Consider the following 23,872-nt stretch of genomic DNA (forward strand, 5'->3'; position numbering starts at 1 on the left):
ATTTAATACCTGAGAACATTCCAGATTCAAACGTATCCACACACTTAGCATTGGCTTTGTTCAGTGGGTAGAAGTTTAGATGATTGCTTGTGACTCTATCTTCTTCTTCTTTTTTTTTTTTTTTTTTTTTTTTTTTTGACTTGAATTCCTTGCTATGAAATTCCCTTTCGGTGTTGCTTTCTGTGCTGTACATTGGGGACCCTGTTCTCAGTCCAATTGTTGGTTGCAAGCATCCACCTCTATGTTTGTCAGGCTCTGGCAGAACCTCTCAGGAGACAGTTATATCAGGCTCCTTTCAGCATGCACTTCTTGGCATCTGGAATATTGTCTGGGTTTGGTGGCTGTGTATGGGATGGATCCGCAGGTGGGGCAGTCTCTGGATGGTCTTTCCTTCAGTCTCTGCTCTACACTTTGTCTCTGTATTTCCTCCTGTGAGTTTTCTGTTCCTTCTTCTAAGAAGGACAGAAGCATCCACACTTTGGTCTTCCTTCTTCTTGAGCTTCTGATAGTCTGAATTATATCTTGGGTATTCTGAGCTTTTAGGCTAATATCCACTTATCAGTGTGTGCATACCATGTGTGTTCTTTTGTGATTGCGTTGCCTCACTCAGGATATTTCTAGTCCCATTCATTTGCCTAAGAATTTCATGAGGAGAGTAGCAGAGGATGGCCTTTTCAGGCATCAATGGGAAGAGAGGCCCTTGGTCCTGTCAAGGCTCAATGCCCCAGTGTAGGGGAATGGCAGGGTGGAGGGAGTAGATAAGTAGGTGAGGGAGCACCCTCATAGAAGCAGGGGGCATGGGGGTGGGATAGAGGGTTTCTGGAGGAGAAACCAAGAAAGAGGATAACATTTGAAATATAAGTAAAAAATTATTCAATAAAAATTTTCTTAAATGACATTGTATAAACCTGCCAAGGTGGCACATACTTGTAATAATCCCAGAGAGGAAGGAACATAGAAACAGGAGGGTCAGAAATTCAAGGTCATCTGCAGTTACATAGAGAGCTTGGGGCAGCCTGGAATCCTCTACTGTACTTATCTGGGTTTGTCTACCCTTTCTTCCCCTCCTCTTATAATCTGTCAATATTTTTTTCTTCTAAAATTATTTTTTAATTTTTGAGACTTTCATGTATTTTCATGATTTCCATCTTTTCCTCACCAACTTCTCCAATGTCGCCCCCTCCTGAAATTCATGATTTCATCTTTGATTATTGTTACATGCACATTTGTGTGCATATATGTCTGTGTGTGTGTGTGTGTGTGTGTGTGTGTGTGTATTTATATATATTTACCTTTTTGAGTCCATTTAGTGAGTACACACAAATATTGTACATGCACACACACACACACACACACACACACGTTATCATGCAGGCTTATACAGCTCTTTGTCGCTTTCACAGGCATAGCTCTGTGCATCTCTTTAACTTGTGAAGGAAACTTTTATTCCTATCTCTGTCTTTCCCTCCTTTTCCCCCTCACCTTCCCTCTTACTCCCCACTCTCTCTGCCTCTCCCCCCTCTTCTCTTTTCCTTCCTCTCCCTTTTCCCTCCCCTTCCTTACCTTCACGTGTCTCCCTCAGCCCTGACAGATTTGTGCCCCTCCAGGTTCAGCCTCCTAATTTCTAGGGTTACAGTTATTTGTCCCCATATCCATTGCTGTACAGAATTCTAAATGAGTGGATTTATTCTTTCAAAATTCAGTCCTTCTTGATTGACTAGTTTCTGAAGTAAAGGCCAATGTCATTTTTTCCTTGTTCATCTATAAGTAAAGTTTTTCCATGTTCTGGATTTTAAAAAACCTTTTCTTTGATTTTTCTTTCATTTCGACGTGATATTATGGAGGGTGCTGTTTACTGTTCCTGAGTATAGTGGGTTTGTTTGTTGTTCCTTCTAGATTAGGCTGGTGAGTAACCCAGATTGTCCTTATCTTTGAGATCCTTCAAAATGCTAGGATTGCAAGGGTATGGTGGCACTTGCCTTTCTTTGATGTTAGCATTGGAAAGACAGGAACAGGAGGATCTCTGTGAGTTCTGAGTCAGCCTAATAAACATAGAAGGTTTGAGTTACATAATGAGACTCTGTATAAAAGAAAAAAATTAAGGCATTTATCACCAGGCCTAGCTAGATTATTTTTTTATTTTTTAAATGTATACTGCTTGGTGGTTTCACATCCTTAATGGGTTTATAGTTTGGTATCAGTCATTAACTTTAGAAAATCTTTAGGATTATAATTTCAAACATTCTCTTCTTTTCTCTCCTTTTGTATTCTTATTAATGTAATTCACTTTTTGTAGTTCCTCCCCAGTTCTTGGTCAAACTCCCAAGGGCTGGGGTAGCAGGCATGGATTGCCATGCCAAGATTATCTCCTGAAACCCTGTTGCATCCTTTTCACCCAGTGTTGTTGAGTGCATCGCCATGTCTTTAAGCTTACTGACTCTTTTGCTGGGTCATGTCTAACCCTGTCGGATCTGATGAGGCCATTCAGAGTTTCTGCCATTCCAATTATAATGTTTTCGTTTGCCAGCATTTCATTTTCATTTTTCAGTTTTTATCCATAGCCATCTTGTTCATGCTCTTGCATGTTGTCCACTTTCCTTTATATGTCTTAAGATACTAATTAAAGCCTAATAGATGACTTCAGTGAAAGAAGTTGGCTTTCTATAGCTTTGGTTCTCTCTCTTCATTATTTAAACTTTAAATGTTTACCATCTATCAAAACAGGGAGTTAATAATGGGTTTGATATTAGAAAGTCTTGGAAAGTGTTTCTCATGACTCTACAACTTTTTTGTTTTGTTTTTGTTTTTGTTTTTAACGGAAGAAAATAGTTTTGCTATGCAAATTTTAGTTATATATTTATCTGACGTAAGTATATGAGCATATATGTAGAAAATTTGGAGTGTCTTTTATTAGAGTCTTTGTTGTATGTTTAATGGTATTGAATACTAAAAAAATGGTCAAAGAAAAAAAAGATACTAATTAAAGTTATTTTAAAATTTATAAACAGATCATTCCAAAAATCTATGCTAAATCTGAGTTGGGGTCTGATGGTATCTTTGTCCCTCAGACTGTATCATTTTTATGTCTTTGAGCATGGGATTTTGCTGAAAGTGGGGTATCACCAAAAGAAATGAGCTTTTCGCATAAGGCTTTATGTTTATTTGACTGGAAGTCAAGCTATGTTTTATGTTCAGTCTAGCTGTGGACTCAGATGTGTTAGTTTCCTTTACTGATCGGTTGTCCTAGACCTTCCTTGAGACATCTTAAGGCAGTTCTTTGTTACTCCTGGGCCCTGTTGACTGGGTCATACCGGGGAAGGGTGTTGTAAGGCACTGTGCTTATTTCTCAGACGTCAATGAGCCTTAGTTGTACTTTTCATTTGCACCACGTGGTGAACCTTAGTGAACCCCAGTCAGCAGACACTGCTGAAGAGAGCAGAGGACTCTTGAGTACAAATTGAGTTATCACAATACATGAGCATTGTCTGGAACTGAACAAAGTATAGTACGTTTTATTATAATGATATAATGATCACAAATAGTAATAAAAGGAATATGAAAATAAGTTTTAAATGAAATGCTTCATTTCTTTTTATGTTTTCTGTTATGCTACATAGAAATATTCAAAGTAAGATTCTTCTAAGTGAATTTCATTATAGCCTTCAAGTTAAAACCCAGCATGAATCTCATAAAATTCTGAATGATGGGTAGGTAATGTTCTAGCAATAACACATGAATAGAGTAATTTCTTCTGGCTCTGTGTTTCATGTAAAAATTAATTATAGTATCTGATACCATTTAATAATTAAATTGTATTTTCTACAGTATTTATCACTCTAAAAAAAGACTTTCTTTTTCAGGAAAAAGTATCCAGCTCCCTAGAAAGAATACAGTGACATAACAAAATTGACCAAAACAATACTGATACTTTTGCTGTCATGTGCTATGTAGGTAGCATGTATTAATGGGATGCTTGATGGATCTAAGGCAGGAGTCCTTTTTTCTGAAGTAGTGAGTGGTGAGAAGCTTAGAGATATCTAGGTAGCTTTTCCCTAAGTATTTGTCTATACTTTTCTAGGTATTCAAGGTGTTAGACTGTTACCTAACAAATGGTAAGTGTAAAAGTCAATACCTGAATAGTTTAGACTGTTTTGAAACTTGGTAAAACTAGTAATATTCACAAATCTCAACCTTTACACGTAACACTGAGATGGTGCTGCTGATGGTTGGGCTTACTTATAATCAGACTGTGGGGTCCCAACTAAGTACATTACTAATAGCTGATTAAAATAATTCACTGTTCAATGAAGCATTTGTGTTGTACTTATTATTATTATGTACATGAGGCAGTGGGAGTTGCTGAATCAACAAAGAAGGAATATGGCATTGAGAAGGAACAAAGCATTTGGAGAGAAATAGCTTTGAACTCTCGTCCCTGCTGTTCTCTTTATGCTTGAGGGGAAGATGGGAGTGTGGTTACATGGCTCTGAGATAAGCCAACTAAGACTTTGTAGCCTGTTGGTAGATAAGCATCTCCAGGTTGAGCAGTGATGAGTAAGAATAGTGGTTATTAAAGAGAAGAAGCATCTTACCCAGGTTTTGAAGTAAGTTGTGCAAACAGGGCCCTATTTTTTCAGCCAAATTAGAAATTTCATGAAGAATATAATTATCAAGTTATATATTTGCAGTTATCCTATATATTTTCAACCAATGACAAACCAAAACCTGCCTCCCAAAGTACCAGACATGTCCTGCTTGCCTTATTTGCTACATATATTTTCTTCCATTTTCTAATCTTTTGTCAGTTAAGGTTTTGTGCATTTCTCCTGTGCTTCCCTGCTAAACAGAAAAGGTTCTTATTTCTAGAGTAACATCTTTACAGGATTTGTCCAACTATGGCATTGTACTGATTGTAACATGTTAGCTCTCCACCTAAAAGTGTCACTTAACTCGGGAGAGTAAGATGACTTATGTCATACCAGTAACAGCAGTGGCAATAGCATTGTAGTTGGCATATGAGGCCATGGCCAGACTCTCAACCTGTTCCCACAGGGGAAGCTGAGGCAGCTGAGCTGGGGTAGCAGATATTTCTACAGTCTAAGATGACAATGACACAAGAGTCTACCATGAGAGTGATGACTTGAGTTACTGGTATTCTGCATACTGGAGTGACTTAAACTTCTAGAGGATTTTCTGCTTTAATCTTTGTTTTTAGACCAAGATGTGTAACTGTTTTATCAGCCCTATGTAAGTCACTAGAGCACAGTTCTATGCTAAGTTATCCTCTGGTCTGTGCCACAGAATTCTTGCCTACATTTATTATTATTTCCTTCCTCAATGTATATTTTATTTTACTCTCTCATTTACTTAGAATTTCTAGTTAAAATTCTCTCTGTGTGTGTGTGTGTCTGTGTGTGTGGGTGTGTGCATGCGTGTGCCTGTGTGCACACACACACATGTATGCATGTAGAAGTTAGAACACAACCAACCTCAAATATTCCTCAGGTGTCATCCACTTTGGGGCGGGGGAGGGGGAATAGGGTCTGTGAGTAGACTGGTACTCACCTAGTAAATTAGGCTGGCAGGCCAACCAGCCCCAGAAATCTGCCTGTTTCTCTTTCCCTAACACTAGGATTACAAGACTAAGCTCTTATCCTTATGCTTGCAAGACACGTGTTTACCAGTGGAATTATCCCCAGCCACTCTAGTTACGATTACTTGGATCTTAGGGTGTTAGAATTGGCCTTTACCCTATCTTTAGGACTGAAATTCAACATGATTGAATATAATCAGGAGATAGTTCAGCACAAAAGAATATAACTGACTTAAATGCATCATGACAAATCTCATTGCTAATTCTTCAAGTGTGATAATCATGGAAGCAGCTATAAAATTCCCACTAAGCAAAAGGGACTTCAGCTTTCTAAACAGTGAACAGTGACATTCTAATGGTATGCCTGCTTACTCTAGTCACCTTTTCCAATGATTTTTTCAAAGAGTAAGTCTGTTACCTTTGGATTCTTTCCTGTGGTTACTCATTACCAGGAGATATGGCAGAATGTAAAACAATAAATTGTGACTCTGTATGAGGAAAGGAGAGTTGGAATTTGATGGTACATTCCATCTGGTACATTTAATGAAAAATAAAACACTCTCCTCAGGTTCTTCTGTTTTCTTGTCCTGCCACTGGGAGATGCTGCTTTAGGGTCTTTGGGATCCTTGGGGCTGGAAGGATCAAATTAGGAGAAAAGTACTAACTTAATTTAAAAAAAAAAAAAAAAAAAAAAAAAAAGAACTACCAACCAAAACTTCCTTAAATTTCTATGAACTTATAAATAAGCCTTGAGAGACTTTTGGCAGCCTTCTTTTTTAAAAACATTTCATTTATCATTTTGTTACTTATATATCTGGTATAATGCAGCGCATCCTCATTATACATCTGCCATGATGTGAGTAGGGAGGTCAGAAGACAATGTATCGAAGTCATTCTCTCCTTCCATGATGTGAGTCCTAGATATAAACTCAAGTCATCAGACAGACTTGGTGGCATGTGCCTTTACCCAAGAGTCTATATCTTTCTCTAGGTATTAATATAATTAATAAATTTATTCCAGAAACTCAGAATGACCACAGGGATCCTTCTAGCGTCATGTTCAGACAGATCTCCTTGGTCTTTTTCTTTTGACATTGTCCTGTCCACCTAATTCTGTAAACCCCCCACAATAGACATGTTCTCTGCCAGCTGCCCTTCTAATCTCCAGTCGAGAAGAATGCTGAGGTCTGGAGTCCAGCCGCCTTTACAAGGTATTGTGTTGCTAGGAAAAACATCAAGTGCCTCATCAGAATGCAGCCCAGTCACTCCCAGGGTGTGATATTCTGTCTTTAGAATGTCACCAATGCTGCACTGCATTTCATGTGATTGAATTTAGAACTTTTCTTTCAATTGGTTGAAGCCTTCATACCAACAATGATAATAGTCTTTTGTGTTGTTGCTGAAGTAGACAGGAGATAGAATTGATACAGCAGATGACAGTCTTATTTTTGTTCGAGAAGTGATTTCTATCTGCTGAAGTGGGTGGAAAACAGAAGAAAAGTAGCTCAGGTGTTGACTTGTTAATAGCTTATCTTCTATATTTTCAATTCCAATGGATCTCTCTCATCAAACAAGGATATAAATATTTATGTTGTTGCTATAATGCCAAAAGTAGACTTCATACTTTTGGGGGTTTATTTATTTTTTATAAATGGCCATATTTGTGTTCAAGTCAAAAAATTTAAAGGGTTCCTTATACATTAGAGATTTTATAGCTGGTTAGAATTCAGGCTTGATCTCCTTTTATTCTTGGCTTCTCTGTCAAGTCTCAGTTTAGTAAGAATTACATATACTCTTGAAGAAAATATAAATATCCTAGAAACTTGGATAATCTTTATAAACATAAGTTTAAAAGTCCCTTCTGAAATATGAGCAGAGTGTGCCATTGGCTTAGACAGCGAGCGGTTTCTGAACAGAACAGAGTTTTGGTCAGGTTGGGTAATAACATCAAATTTCCTACTATTTAAGTAGCCAGAAGTCCCTGCCCTTTAGCTTGGTCATTTGTTGGACTGTTTGGAAAAGCTAAGGCTGCGTACTGTTTCATTGCCTTAGTAAACGGCGTGGATAAGACACGCCTTGGGTATAATGCAGCCGCTGAAATGAGCACTGCCATGCATTTTTCAGAGGCGGTATCTTGACAGGTCGTCTTTTCTCCACCAAATTCTAGTTGCTTCCTGAGAATTTTTCAGCAGAATTGACTCCAGGATAAATAATGTTTTAAGAATGACTTTGCATTTGGCATTGTGTTTAGCTTTCTAGGATGTGTATGTGAGGGAGATGCATGTGCATGTGCGTACACTTGCATGTACCACATACAACACGCACAGCTAAATATCAGGTCTTCCTTGATTCATCTGTCTTCTTTTATCCGTGTGTGTGTGTGTGTATGCCTGCACACGCACGCACACTTTTGTTTGTTTGTTTGAGACAGTCTTTGATTGAACTTAGAGCTAGCAGATTCATCTAGACTAGCTGGCCAACAACTTTCAGAGATCCTTATGTTTTTGCCTCCCCAGTACTACAGACCTGTGCTGTGCAGTTTTTTTACCGGGTGCTGGGGATCTGAACTTAGGACCTCATATTTGCATACCTACATAAGCACTTTACTTACTGAGTTATCACCAGGCCCTAGTGCTTAGCTTCTTATGTACAGCATCTCCTTTCATTCTGAAAACACTTATAAGAACTGATAATAATAACTATTAACTGTCCCAACTTACAGATGAACAGGATAATATTACTAATATCATTTTCCAAATGAAGAAACTAGAATGAAGTTAAATATCTAACTTTGACGCAGCACAGCTATGAGGTGATAAGGATTAAACATCAATGTTTGTGATTGTGAAGTTTCTCCTCCTGATCACTGTGTGTTAGAGTCAGGGTGTCATGTACTTTTTCATTTGCCCCAATACAGTTTTTTGATTCCTGTCCTTACCTAGACACCAAAAAGCAGGAAGTCTGTGATGGCATCTCACAGCTATTCCACTCAAAGTAACTCCTACAAATAGTAAGGAAACTGAGAGAACATTAATGCACCACGAAGAGGAAAAGGTATCTCTCAACCCCAGAGTCTGTTGTGTTTCTTAGTGTCTAAAAATCAAGGACTCTTACATAACTGGGTAGGACATGGAGAGAATCACCAAGAAGGTGCCTTAATAAAGACTCGTTTGTCTTAAAGATCCCAAGAGTCTTAAAACAGCAAATGAACCATGGCCTACCTAAGGCCAAAGTGTATGTGACTTTTGAGTTTGGCCTTATCAGCACAACTTTTTCATCTTTAAACTGAGCAATGTGCCTTATTACAGAGGAAATTCTTTAAGATCAGAAAATAAGCAAGATTATATGTTTCTACTTAATTTTCAAACTTTTCTTAGTCTTTAAACTTAGCTGTAAATTAATGTAATTTCAAAAGCCATGTGTATTCTTTTTGGGGTCTTTCTTTCCCCCCCTCCCTTTTTCCCTCTCTCCTACTTCCTTCCTCCCTTCCTCTCTCCATCCCTCTCTCCCTCCCTCCCTTTTTTCTTCTCTCTCACCCTAAACTTAGATGTGGGTACTATCACTTATCTCTTTTCCCCTTTGGGTAAATTTTATTTATTTATTTAAATTATCTTTAATATTTTTCACAGTCTAGTCATTATCCCCCCTCCTGGTCTACCCACCCACAGTTCTTCATCCCATCCCTACCCTCCACCCCCATTTCTTAAGAGGATGTCCCCATTCCACCCCTAACTCACCAGGCCTCCCCACTCCCTGGGGCTTCAGGTCTCCTGAGGGTTAGGTGCATCTTTTCTCACTGAGGCCAGACCAGGCTGTTCTCTGCTGTATATGTGTCAGGGAATTAAGTATCAGCTAGTATGTGCTGCCTGGTTGGTGGCTCAGCATCTGAAAGATCTCAGGGGTCCAGGTTAGGTGAGACTTCTGGTTTTCCTATGGGGTTGCCCCCTCCTCAGCTTCTTTCAGCCTTTCCCTAATTCAGCCACAGGGGTGCTCGGCATCTGTTGATTGGTTGGGTGTAAGTATTAGCATCTGTCTCAGTCAGCTGATTGTTGATCCTCCTCTGCTAGGCTCCCATCTATAAGCAAACCATAATAGCATCAGTAATAGTGTTAGGCCTTGAAACCTCTCCTTGAGATGGATCCCAGTTTGGGCCAGTCACTGGACCTCCTTTCCCTCAGTTTCATCTCCATTTTTGTCCCTACAGTTTTTTTAGACAGGAACAATTCAGTTTTTGACTGTGAGATAGCAACCCCATTCCTCCACTCAATGCCCTGTCTTTCTACTGGAAGTGTACTTTCCCCATTGTTGGACATTTCATCTAGAGTCTGTCCCTTTGAGTCCTGAAAGTCTCTCACCTCCCAGGTTCCAGGTACATTCTAGACTGTACCCAACCTCCTATCTCCCAAGGTTGCCTGTTTCCATTCTTTCTGCTGGCTCTTAGAGCTTCTCTATTGCCCCCCCCGGTGCCCCCATACCGGATCATGTTCTCCTTTTCTCCTCCCTGTCCTTGCTCCCACCCAGACTCTTCCCTTCCTCTGTTCCTCCTCTGTCCCCTCCCACCTCGTGATTGCTTTCCTTGCCCTCCCAAGTGGGATTGAGGCACCCTCACTTTGGCTGTTCTGCTTGTTAACCTTCTTGAGTTCTGTAGATTGTATCCTGGGTATTCTGTGCATTTTTGGCTAATATCCACTTGTTAGTGAATACATACCATGCATGTCTTTTTGGGTCTGAGTTACCTCACTCAGGGTGATATTTTCTAGATTCACCTGTTTGCCTGCAAAACTCATGATGTCCTCATTCTTAATAACCTAATAGTATTCCATTGTGTAAATGAACCACATTTTCTGTATCCATTCTTTCGTTGTGGGACATCTGGGTTGTTTCCAGCTTCTGGCTATCACAAATAAGGCTGCTATGAACATAGTGGAGCATGTGCTTCTGTGGTATGGTAGGACATCTTTTGGGTATATGCTCAGGAGTGGTATAGCTGGGTCTTCAGGTAGATCTGTTTTCAATTTTCTAAGGAACCTCCAGATTGATTTCCAGAATGGTTGTACCAGTTTGCAATCCCACCAGCAATGGAGGAGTATTCCTCCTTCTCTATATTCTCCCCAACGTGTGCTACCACCTGGTTTTTGGTCTTAGTCATTGGCTCATCTTGAAATGCTTTTCTACAGTATAAGATCTGGGCTTTAAGACCTGATGGAAACCCTTGAGGGAATTACAGCCATCAGCATTAGGCTGCATCTTCCAATGCTGGTAATAGAAAGAAAATATGAAAACCTCACTGCCTGTTTGCCTATAAGTTAGTAAAGAAACCTCTTTTAGAACTTGAATTAGAAAACAGACAGCTATTCAAATACTAAAAAGATGCTGATAATCTATTCCCTTCTATATCATGTCATATCATGGTTTTCTCGAGTGTTTTGAAGACTTGTCTTGGCCATTCTCGGTTTTATGAGTCATGAATGCCTTAAGAATGACTCCCCTCATGAGGTGAGGGTGGGGGAATTAGCAGTTAGGATGTTTGAAAAAGCCACATGGAAGCCTAGTTTATACATTTACTAAGTAATCATATACAGAAAAAGATTGTAAGAGCCAGATTTCTGGAAAGAGCAGACAAAAACAATGTTTTTGGACATGACAGAACCGTTTTACTCAAGAACTCATGACAGCTGTGGTTGCCTGTACACTGTTAAGACAGTCTACATTCTAGTAATGATGGTTGTCAGTTCAGGTTGAACTGAGAAGTCTGGTGTATAAAGCACAGATTAGTTGGTGCTGATTTTTACAAAAGAGTAGTATTGTCAACTTCTGTATGATTTACCATACCAGAACATTGTTTTGCTGGGTGGTTAATTACTTTCTTCAAAGAAGTAAAGTTTCAACAGATTGATCAGAGGCTATGATCTCAGATGATTTCTATTTTAAATTTTTCTTCAAAATGGGCATTGATTTATATTCCACTGGGCACAAATATTCCCTCTCCACAACTTTGATAATGTATATTAATCATCCTCTGTGTTTTTGCTGCCAACCATCCTAACGTGATTTTGATTTGGACTTTATTGTTGTTGAGAGGTATCAAACATTTTTCCATATACTTGTCTACTTAAACTTTTGAGAAATAACTACTTAGATCCTTTGCCTGTCTTTTTAAAAATCAGATTACTTTTTTTATACCTTCCTGTTTTTGAATTCTGTGTATACATTTGCAACTTCAAATTCAGGTTGTCTCTGCCAAGTTGTTTGAGACTCATGAAATCATTGCTTCAGCCAACATGAAGATTTTCTTGTTTCTGGTTTATCTTGTTTTGTTTGTATGTTTGGGGTATTTTTAGTTTTGTTTTCTTACAGCTTTATTGTTTCCTATCTTATATTTGTCTATGCATTTTTAGTTCATTTGCATATATGGTATATGAGTCCATTTTCATTTTTCTGCATGTTAATATATCTGTTTTTCTTAATGTCATTTACAAAAGAGACATGTGTATGTTCTTGGTACATTGTCTTAGATCAACTGTTGTGAGCCCTTGAGTTTCACTGGTCATTGTGCCTGTTTTTCTACCAACACCATGTGCTTTGTTTGGTTGCAAAAGCTTTGTGATACATTGTAAAATTTAAGTGTAATGTCTCTAGCTCCTGCCCCTTCCTTTTGAAGATTGCTTTGGCTGTTTAGGGTATTTGTATAGTTTCATAAAAATTGTGTTTTTCTATTTCTTTGAAAAATGACTTTAGAATTGAGATATGGGATACATTGCTATAAATCACTTTGGGTACTATGAATATTTTAACATTAATTTTGTAGCCTGTGTACATGGGCCATATTTTCATTTATTTATGTCTTCAGTTTCTTTCATTATTTTATCATTTTCATTATTTAGATATTTTATCATATTACTTAAATGAAACCTTGTCTGGGCTCAATGAGAGAGGATATGCAAAGTTCAGTAGTGACTGGCATGGGTGGCATGGAGGACTGGAGGTGGGAAGGGTGGTAAGGGAGGCTCCCCCTTCTGAGAGGAGAACGGAATGGAGAGTTGGGGATAGTGAAGGAGCTAGGAGAAGGGGGACTGAGAGGAGAGGGGAAACTGATACTAGGATGTAAAGTGAATAAAATAATTTTAAAAATTTACTCTTAAGTCTTTTAAGATTTTTGTGCTATTGCAAGTAAGATTATTTTTAAATTTCTTTTCAAATAATATGTTGATAACATATAAGTGTCACTAATTTGTACAAGTTTATTGAACTTACTAATTCTTACATTGAAATAATGCAGAAATAGAAAGATACTTATGATTTCATGTATATGTAGGATCTACAAAAAAACTGATCTCATAGAGACAACAGAAGGTGGTATCTAGGAGCTCAGGGAAGAAGAAAGGGCGGTTGTTATGAAAGAGGACATTTCACATACATTGGAAGAAAACCTTTAGTGATGTATTGCTGGGTGACCACGGCTGATGATAATGTACTTGGGCTGCAGGAGACCCCAAAATCCTCACACCAATGCATGCTTCAGCCCCTTGTGTTCAATTATATAACACTTATATGCAACCTATACTTAGCTAGATTGCATACAATGCAGAGATAGAGATATAAGGGAAAAGCAATTCTCACGCTTAAAAACCTAATCCATAAATTAATAAACTATTTCTGATAATCTCCCTCTAACAGAAACGTGTGTGTGTGTGTGTGTGTGTGTGTGTGTGTGTGTGTGTGTGTGTGTGATGACTGAAGAAAGTAAAGTTTTAATCCTTGCTAGTGGTAAATAGAAATACCTTTTCTTTTTTTGACATTTTGCTAGACAGGCTTTGAAAGCACACTTGATAATAGTGATGTTTTATTTTTCTTGTACTGTAAACAGCACAAGTGAGATTTTTTGCAGTAGAAATCATGTAGTTTTTGCTTGGTGATGCATGTCATTTTATATTGTGGCTACTACAGTTTTTCGTTTATAGTGTTCCTCAGACATTTGAATATAGTTCCATAAATATTTAAACAAGTCAATGAGTTGATGAAAGTAAGAACAAAAAAAGTCAATGGTACTCTACTTCTTTAGCTGGAAGATGTTTTCATTGCATTCTGAAGGATGCCAAGTATTGCTAATGGTAAAGAATTTGAGGACTCGGTGCCATCAGAGAGTAGTATGTTCTTATTAGTGAATTTGAGCTATGCAGACTGAACATTTAGAATAGCCTTGTTAGGAAAAAGTGACCAAGGACAGCACTACTAATTCTGCTTTTGTGTAGGTATATATGTTTATAGGTATGTATGAAAGCATTTGCTGCTGCTTTCTTTATTTTCTATGTTCTCCCTTTCTTTCTTCTTCCACTGAACCCAATGGTGATGCCTTTTAAAGACAACTTACTTTGTAGCCCATGCTGGCTTTGAATTCAGGATCCCCTGTCTCAGTTTCCTAAGTGCTGAGATTATAAGTATGCACTCTGTCCGATACCAGAAATTCCTTTCTTTTTCTGTTTTATTATTATTAACCCATCTTTTTCTTCCTCTTTCATTTTTTTAATTGGGTATTTTATTTATTTACATTTCAAATGTTATTTCCTTTCCTGGTTTCCTCACTGCAAAACTTCTATCCCTTTCCCCCTTGCCCTGCTTCTATGAGGTCCCCCTCTCACTGCCCTAGCATTCCTCTACACTGGAGTATCAAGCTTTCACAGGACCAAGGGCCTCCCCTCCCATTGATGCCAGATAAGGTCCCTTCAGCTCCTTCCTCTAACTCCTCTATTGAGCTCCCTGTGATCAGTCTGATGGTTGGCTTCTAGCATCCACATCTATATTGGTCAGGATCTGGGAGAGCCCCTCAGGAGACAGCTGTATCACGCTCCTGTCAGCAAGCACTTCTTGGCATCAGCAATAGTGTCTAGGTTTGGTGTCTGCATGTGGGATGGATCCCCAGGTGGGGTAGTCCTCTTTCATTCTTTATTTTCTCTTTTATTTTTGTCTTGCTTCTGATCATTTCCATAACAGGGAAAGCACCACTGATTTCCTTGCCTTAAGGAAGACTGGGGCAGCTTAATTTAAAATGCATCATATTCTTCTCCCTCACTTGTAGTTCCTCCTCTGAAAAGGTGCCTGTGCTTTCTTAGCTGGCATAATAGATGAACTGCAGTGCTGGTGTTAAATTTTTTATTACTTTTCATTCATTCATCCTACAAATGTCATGTTTTAGGTACTTTGTTCTCAAAATCTTGAAATTGTTTTGCATAGCAGAGAAATAGAATATTACCAAAATTTTAAGTCTTAACTATACCAAACTGATTTTTAAAATACCTATGCCATGAACCTTATTAGCTGTGTTTCAAATAGTGTGTGTGTGTGTGTGTGTGTGTGTGTGTGTGTGCGCAAACAGAAATAAACTGTTTCACATTAGTGAATACACTTTATAGGCTTATTCTTTACAAGTATATTGTTTCCTTAATTATCCTGTGATTATAACAACATCTTAACTGAGATTATTTTCTATATTTATTCTAATATTTTCCATTATTAAAATTGTAACTCAGTTCAATTTATTTCTGTATAGTATTTTTGTCTTCTACTTATTACTGGGAAATCTTTAATGTGTAAAATCTGGGGGATACTATCAATTGTGGGTTTTTATCACTGCATTATAAATATGGTAGGACAGAAATAGCAGTGATCAATTTTGAAAGCAGTCATCTTCTGTAAGAATGATTACTTAATCTCTGTACTTCACTGTGGAGATAAGGAACAAGTTTCTGTTATTGTCATAACTGAATATATACTAAATCTAACTTAGCCAAGAAAAACATTTTTAGTTGTTTTATTTTTATGTAAATGATACAGATAGCTTGATTTATAAAATTACAAAAGAATCCATTACAAAAGAAATGCAAGGGCCATTTGATATAATAACAAGCTAGAAGTTCAAGAATAGTTACTATATAATAACAAAACAAACAGAAAAACATGAATTTAGTAACCTTGTATCTGTCACCCATGTGATAAATGCTTTGGATGCTGGTTACTGTCCTAACTTGAAATATGAAATGATAAGGTGACAGGGTGGTAGGAATTGGTAGAAAGGCCACGAACTTGAAAGGCATGCTCAGCTCTGTCACTCTTGCTCTGGTACTGTAGGCAAATTTCCCAACTTCCACTATAAAGTTAAAAATCATATTTCCTTAGAGTTGCTATTAAGGTAACAGTACGCCAAGTAAGGTCAGTTGCGTGTTAAATGTGTGAGAAGCATAGTGTAGTCACAATGTGTTAGTCACAATGTGTTTTAATGTTCCGTTAGGTGAAGTGAACGACAAAAATATTCAAGTGGTGGAGCTCCCCATTGTAGACAGCCTCCATCCTCGGCCTCCTTACTTACCACTGGCTGTTCCAGAAGACCTTGCAGATCGACTCCTAAGAGTCCATGGTGATCCTGCAGTGTGGTGGGTGTCCCAGTTTGTCAAATATTTGATTCGTCCACAACCTTGGCTGGAAAAGGAAATAGAAGAAGCCACCAAGAAGCTTGGCTTCAAACATCCAGTTATTGGGTAAGAATCTATTTTCCACTCTCAAACAATAATATATAGCAGTAGTTGTATGTATTTGCCTTTTACTGTAATTTTATATAATTTAATAGTCACATTTCACTAAAGAACAAAGACTCCAGAACCTAGGGGCTGCTCTACTGTGCACGTAGGCAGCTGAGCAGACTGGCTCCGTGTGCCTGTCTACCTCAGATGCTCCTCTTTGTCTTTCCCTCTTGTTCTTATGAAGCTCCGTTGTTTTATTTTCATATTTCCTACTCTACATATTTCTTCATCTCTTAATCTTTATATGTAATTACTGACCCCTATTCTAAACGTTAGAACTAAAGGAAGAACCTAGTGAAATCAGAATATTAAATAGTGTTCATCCCCTGAAACTTCATTAAGATTCAAAGTAGCAAATTACCCCCTGCCCCACTTCTTTTGTATAGAGCACGTGAAACAAGTCCAGTCTCCCAAGAGCAGCAGTGATTAAGAAGAATGTAGGAAAGAAAAGATGACAGAATAGATATTCTGTGATCAAATGCACATCTGGACTATAGTCTGGGATGCAAAGGAAACAACAGCCCAAAGATGGCACAGTTACCCCAGTGTACCCCAGCCCTCACTCAAATTCAAGACACAGCCCCTCGCTTTTGGCAGGACTTAGATACAGGGAGAATGCAGGAAGTCAGTGACTTAGCCATTGCAGGACAGTGTAAGTCTGTGTCTCTCATTTAATAACACTGGCTTTTTTTCTCAGAACAACAACTGAGATCTGTTTCTGCAATGGTGTCATGAACATAAAATAGCCAATAGTTTTTAAAGGCTTGCCTGTCTTAACTGTAGGAAAAGTCCATATGGGTCTGTTTCCTTAGCTGACTTTAAATCTGATGAACTGAGGTTACAGTAACTGTATAGGATAAAATGAAAGAAAAATAATAATAGATAAGCCTTGGCATCAGAATGTTAAGCTGTGAATCTGGTAATGATTTTAGTCTCAAAATCCCTAAAACTTAAATCTATTTTTAATGGAGAGTTGGTGAGTATTTTGCTTCCAGGCTCCATATAGTCTTGATAAGCCAATTGCTTTTTCTGTGAGAAGGCTGCCTTTAATATTGCCCTGTACTATTCAGCATGCAAACCATATTAAAATATTTGTGAAATGTTTCAAAATGATTTTATATTCTCTAATGAGAAATAATGAAAATTTGTGAGAATAAATGAAAAATTGGCTTAATATGCCCCTAGTGACTAAGGATACTAATTGAGTACCAGTGCATTATCAGCATGCTCTCCACCTCTCCCCAGGGTCCATGTCAGACGCACGGACAAAGTGGGAACAGAAGCAGCCTTCCATCCCATCGAGGAGTACATGGTACATGTTGAAGAACACTTTCAGCTTCTCGCACGCAGAATGCAAGTGGATAAAAAACGAGTATATCTGGCTACCGATGACCCTACTTTGTTAAAGGAGGCAAAGACAAAGTAAGTTAGACCAACTTGGAGCTCTGTAGTGGGATAATTTCTTTTAGTTGAAAAGAATCCTTAATCTAGAACCTTGTGGTTCTTGTTGCTAAGTAATGGGTTCCAAAATTCGAAGACTACATACTTATACGAGTCTTAATCTAATCAAGCCATACCTCATTTGTCACAGCTGATGACTGTAATAAGAAATCTAAAGTAACCTAGACTACTAATTTGTATAGTTATCACCATAGTCATCATCAAACACATACTTCTCAATACCAAAATCTGGTTTAATGCACTGGAGCTGCCATAAACAAAATTTTACAGATTGGAGTTTAAGTGACAGTTTACAACTCACAGTTCTGAAGACTGGAGCATTTTAGATCAAAGTGCTAGGAAGGCCCGTCTCACTCTGAAGCTTTGTTCCTTAGCACTTAGGCAGTAACCATATAACACGATACACTCTGTGGGAAAGGAATTCCCACTCTAGGGATGGAGGAGACGAGGAGGGTATGGTATGACCTACTGTAGGGTTAGTGCAATATTAAGAAGCATATAGGCAAAGCCTTGATCCAAACTGTAAATTTCTTCTCAGATGATCTGGGTCAATAAAATAAGTAAAAGATGCATTAAGTATGTATGAAAGTAGAGAAAGAAAGAAAAATAGTTTTAGCTTTGCTCAGATACCCTCCCAGAAAATCATCTCTAAGCTTTGAATAGGATGTATCGCTCTCTGCATGTTCTTGTGATATGGCTGAATACTTGTGCATATGTCTCCTTCAGTACATTATATATACTTTTGATAATATACCTAGCTCTGGTATAGGCCCAGTAAATACTGAAATGTTTATTTAAATACTATCCATTGAAAGCATTTGTCAGCAGTTAATTGTTTAAACTATTTTCCTATTTAATATATTGCTTGGTCTCCCCCCACCACCACCACCACCACTGCCCCCGGCTCTCTCTTTTTTTGTTAGTTGTGAGTGGGAAAAAGAAACATTTAGAATAAGGCCTAAAACGCAGCTGTTTCCTCAAGTGTTTGAGTATACATAGCAAAGAAACTCATCAGCCAAATATAAGACTGAGTTAATCTAAGAGCTACACATTAAGTGATGCCTGAGCAAAACTTCTAAAGCCTTCAGTTTTCAATTCAGATGTGCAGTGCTCAGTCATTTTAAAACACCAGACACATTTGTAAGTTGGTTAAGAAAGGATATTAATTTTGTCTGCTCTTTGACTTATTACTGAATGCATCTTCCCTTGATTGGCAAAGTAATTTGTGTCCATTAGAAGATACAGAAGTTTATAAATACAAGAATAAAGAAAAATACCACCCACTATCCCATTACCAGTGACAGCCATTGTTTAAATAATGACATTTTCCTCTCAGAAATTTGTATAGTCACATTTTTGGTTCTGGTTTTTGAGATGAAGTTTCATGTGGCCCAAGCCGACCTCAGACTCACCATGTAACTGAGGATGATTTTGAACTTCTGATTCTTCTGTTTCTATCCTCGCCAACCCCATACCCAGTACTAGAATTACAAGCCCATGCCACCACATCCAGTTTCTTGTGTTGCTAGGAATTAAATCCAGGGCTTCTTGCATGCCAGGCAAGCATCCTACCAACTGATGGCCTTCTAGCCCTAATCACAGTAAAAAAATTAGTTAGGATTCAGTGTAATTTGAACTTTTTTTCAATTAGTATAACATTTACTGCTATATCTTCTTAGGTCACTTAAGTCTCTTTGCTTATTTATTTCTAACAACTCTGTTGTATGTTTGTGGGATGCAGTGTAATGCTTTAAGCTATATATAAATTGTGGAAAGAGCCAAATTTATTAGCACTTATCACTTCACCAACATATGGGGGAGGGGAGAGGGGTATTGATTGATTGATTGATTGATTGATTGATTGGGGCATCTAAAGTGCTTCCATGACTTGGCTCCTGAAATGAAGATGGGGAGTAGAGAAGTTTCTTTGACACTGGTTTCAGTTACTACTTTGGATATATGGCCTCTAATAGGATTGCTGGGTCATATGGTAATTCTGTTTTTTAGTCTTAAATGAATTCCATCCTTTAAGATAATACTTGTTTATGCTGTCCCCACAATGAATCAAGGATTCCTTTGTACCACAGCCCAATTAACACTTGCTACTCTGTCTTTTTGTTAACAGCCATTCTGAATGGTGCAAATCAATAACTCGTTATGGTTTTAATTTGCATTTTTCTGGTGCTCAGAAATGATGGGCACTTTTCATATTCTTTTCCATATAGTTTAGAAATTAACCCTTATCAGATATATGCCATGTGCACATTTCCCCAGTGCAGTGCATTTGCTTTGCTGAAACATTTTAGTTTGAAGAAGTCCTCCTTGCTGTTCTTTCTTCTGTTGTCTATGGTTTTAGAGTCTTGTCTAGGATACTATCACCTAAACCAGTTTCACAGAATTTTCTCCCAGTGTCATTGAAATAGTTTGTCATCTCCAGACTACACTGGAATCTTTGATCCATTTTGAGTTAGATTTTTGTTTTCAACTTGGTGTAAGACAGGTCTATTTTCATTTTTCTGTCTGTGGATATCCAGTATTCCTAATACTATATTTCTTAGACAAATTGTCCTTTTTCTATCAGATGTTCTTGGAAAATTAGCCCGTAGATCCTCTGGTTTATTCCGGAGCTTTCCATTTCACTGATGATTGTTTTTATGCCAGAACTACATTATTCTGATGACTGCCGTTGTGTAATACACAGCTTTCAGGGTGAGACTTCAGGATGGTGAATTTTGCTCAAGATTGCTTTTAGAGATTTAGATCTTTTCTGGTTCTATGTAGGTTGTAGAGAGGCTGCTTTTCTACTGTGGAAAATGACATTGGAATTTTGCTGGGAATTGCATTGAATCTGCTGGTCACTTTGAATAAAGAAAACAGTTTATTGAGGTTTGCACTTCTTTAAGGCTTCAGTTTTGTTCATCGGGACCTCATATATTTTAACATGCAGATCTTCCACCTACTTGGAATTCACACTCAAGTATTTTATGTGGTTCTATTACAGATGGGATTGGCTAAATTTTATTTTGGGTTAGTTTTTTAGGTATAGAAATTCTACTGGTTTGTTTGGGAATTTTTGGTATGTTTATTTTATAACCTATTACTTTATACCGAATTTATCAGTCAGTTCTAAGACTTTTAATGGACTCTTAGGGTTTTCTAACTATGAGACCATACCATCAACAAACAGGTATTTCACATATTTCTTTCATGCTTGAATACCGTTTGTATGAGCACTAGTGGTAACACAGGCTGGCCTGACACTTGTAATCTTCCTGCCTTAGCCTAATTTTTTTTAATCTTAGAGGAAAAGTTGCCAGCCTTCCACTGTTTAGTATGATGTCATTTATGGAGTTGTCATACATGGCCTGTAGTGTGCTGACATGTATCATACTGACTTGTTAAAAGCTTTACTATGAGCAGGTGTTGAATCTTGTCAGATATTTTGTCTCTATCAATTGGGATAATCGTGGAGGATTTTTATTGCTGTTTTCCTTCACTTATTACAGTGGGTCATGTTTACAGACTTGTGTGATAGGCTACCCTTGTATCCTTAGAACAAATCTCATTTCATCATATTTTTAAATGTGCTTTGGAATTTAATTTGCTAGTATTTTATAGAAGTTGTATCTCTGTTCATTGAGAATATTAGTGGTTTTGCTATTAGGGTATTGTTGTCCTCATCAAACATTTAGAAGAATACCTGCTACGGCACTCAAAAGTTAAGTATGTTCCAGGCCATCCTATGCTATGTAATAATTCTCTGTCTCAAAACAAGCAAAAACACTTGGGAAGTTTGTATTCTCTCTTTAAACATTTGGTAGAACATAGCATGGAACTTTGATGGCAGGCTTTTTATTACTGGTTTGTCTGTTTAGATTCTCTGTGTTTCTTTATTTAGTCTTGATGAGTTGATTCTTTTTAAATCATCCAAATCCTGTAGATTATACAATTTGTTCATAGTAGTCTCATGGTTGGTTGTTTTGTATTTCTATGCTATTAATATTAATAGTGTCAGATAATTATTATTGGTCTTGGTGGTGGTGGTGGTAGTAGTAGGTGGTAGTGGTATTAGCGGTGGTGGTGTTGATAGTGATGGTATTGGTAGTGGTGGTAGTGGTGGCAATGATGGTAGTAGCATATTATGTTGTGTATTGGAGCACATCTACCACAGCTTCCATGTGGAAGTCAGAGGACAGCTTCCAACTTCCGTAATCCCTTGGCTTCTTGATACCTAACTCAGGTCTTCAGGATTATGTGTCAAGCTTCTTTACTCACTGAGAAGTCTAACTGGGCAGGTTTATGTTTCTTCTCCATTTCTGAATTTGATTAAATTTTCTCTTGTTTCTTCATAAGTCAATAACTCAAACTTTTATAGCTACAATCTTTTTTTAACTCTTTCTATTTACATTTCATATGTTATCCCCTTCCCCACCCCACTCATATTCCCCCTCCCACTCCACATGTCTCCACGAAGGTACACCCTCTCCCAATCACGCTCTCCACCTCAGTGCCTTGGCATTCCACTACATTGGGAAAACTCGCCCTCACTGAACCAAAGGCCTCTTCTCACATTGATGCCAGACACTGCTATCTTCTGCTACATATGCAACTGGAGCCATGGATCTCTCTATGTGTGCTCAATGTTTGGTGTTTTATTCCATGGGAGTTGTGAAGGGTTTGGTTGGTTGGTAATGTTGTTCTTCCAATGAGGTTACAAACCCTTTCAGCTCCTTCGGTTCTGTTTTTACCATGCAGAATGTGTGTTCAGTTCAATAGTTAGCTGCAAGCATGCTCTGCTGTATCTGTATGACTCTGGCAGTGCCCCTGAGGAGGCATCCATGCCTGGTTCCTGCCATTAAGTACTTCTTGGCATCAGCAGTAGTGCTTAGGTTTGGTGGCTGCATATAGGATGGATCTTAAGGTGAGGCAGCCTCCAAAAGATTGTTTTTTCAATCCCTGCTTCTCTATTTGACCTTGTATTTCCTCCCATGAGTCTTTTGTGCTACCTTCTAAGAAGGACTGAGGAATCTACATTATGACCTTCCTTCTTTTTGAATTTCATAAGGTCTTTGAATTGTTTCTTGGGTATTTAGAGCTTTCTGGGGTTAGTATCCCCTTATCAGTGAGTGCATACCATGTGTGTTCTTTTTTGACTGGGTTACATCACTCAGGATGATATTCTCTAGATGCATCCATTTTCCTAGGAATTTCATGAAGTCATTGTTTCTAATAGCTGAGTAGTATACATTTATATATATATATATATATATACCACATGTGGTATAAATGTACCACAATGTCTATATCCATTCCTCTGTTGAAGGACATCTAGGTTCTTTCTAGGTTCTGACTATTATAAATAAGGCTTCTATGAACATGGTGGAGCATGTGCCTTTGTTATATGTTGGACCATCTTTTGGGTATATGCCCAGGAGGGGTATAGCTGTGTCTTCAGGTAGTACTATGTCCAGTTTTCTGAGGAACCACCAGGCTGATTTCCAGAGGGGTTGTACCAGCTTGTAATCCCACCAACAATAGAGTTCCTATTTCTCCATATCCTTGCCATCATTTGCTGTCACCTGAGTTTTTGATCTAAGCCATTTTGACTGGTATGAGGTAGAATCTCAGGGTTGTTTTTGATTTGCATTTCTGTGATGACTAGGGATGTTGAAGATTTCTTTAGGTGCTTCTCGACCATTCAGTATTCCTTAGTTGAGAATTCTTTGCTTAGCTCTGTACCCCATTTTTAATAGGATTGTTTGATTCTCTGGAGACTAATTTTTTGAGTTCTTTGTATGTATTGGATATTAGCCCTCTATCAGATGTAGGATTGGTGAAGATCCTTTCCCAGTCTGTTGGCTGTCATTTTGTCTTCATGACAGTGGCCTTAGCCTTATAGAAACATTGCAATTTCATGAGGTTTCATTTGTTGATTCTTGATCTTAGAGCTTAAGCCATTGGTCTTCTGTTCAGGATTTTTTTTCCCCCTGTGCCTATGTTATTATGTTTAGGTATGGGCCTTGAATTCCTGATCTTTCCAAGACCATTAACATGAAGGAGTTGTTGAATTTTGTCAAATGCTTTCTCAGCATCTAGTGAGATGATCATTTTTTTGTTTTTGTTTTAGTTTGTTTATATAGCGGATTATATTGATGGATTTCTGTATATTGGACTATCACTCCATTCTGGGATGAAGCCTACTTGATCATGGTGATTGATTGTTTTGAAGTGTTCTTGAATTCTA

General features: G+C 38.0%; 1 protein-coding gene across 3 annotated transcripts in view; it reads left to right on the forward strand.

Moving 5' to 3' along the window:
• Positions 1-23,872, forward strand: part of FUT8 (fucosyltransferase 8) — a 242,547-nt gene that overhangs the window by 200,422 nt on the left and 18,253 nt on the right. For all 3 annotated transcript variants that reach the window (XM_080924792.1, XM_080924791.1, XM_080924793.1), the window contains 2 exons: positions 15,879-16,125; positions 17,413-17,589. In XM_080924792.1, coding sequence (XP_080780918.1) covers positions 15,879-16,125; positions 17,413-17,589 — 424 coding nt within the window. The remainder of the gene's footprint in view (positions 1-15,878; positions 16,126-17,412; positions 17,590-23,872) is intronic.

The sequence above is a fragment of the Micromys minutus genome (genome assembly GCF_963924665.1).
Source record: "Micromys minutus genome assembly, chromosome: 1".
Classification (NCBI taxonomy): Eukaryota; Metazoa; Chordata; class Mammalia; order Rodentia; family Muridae; genus Micromys; species Micromys minutus.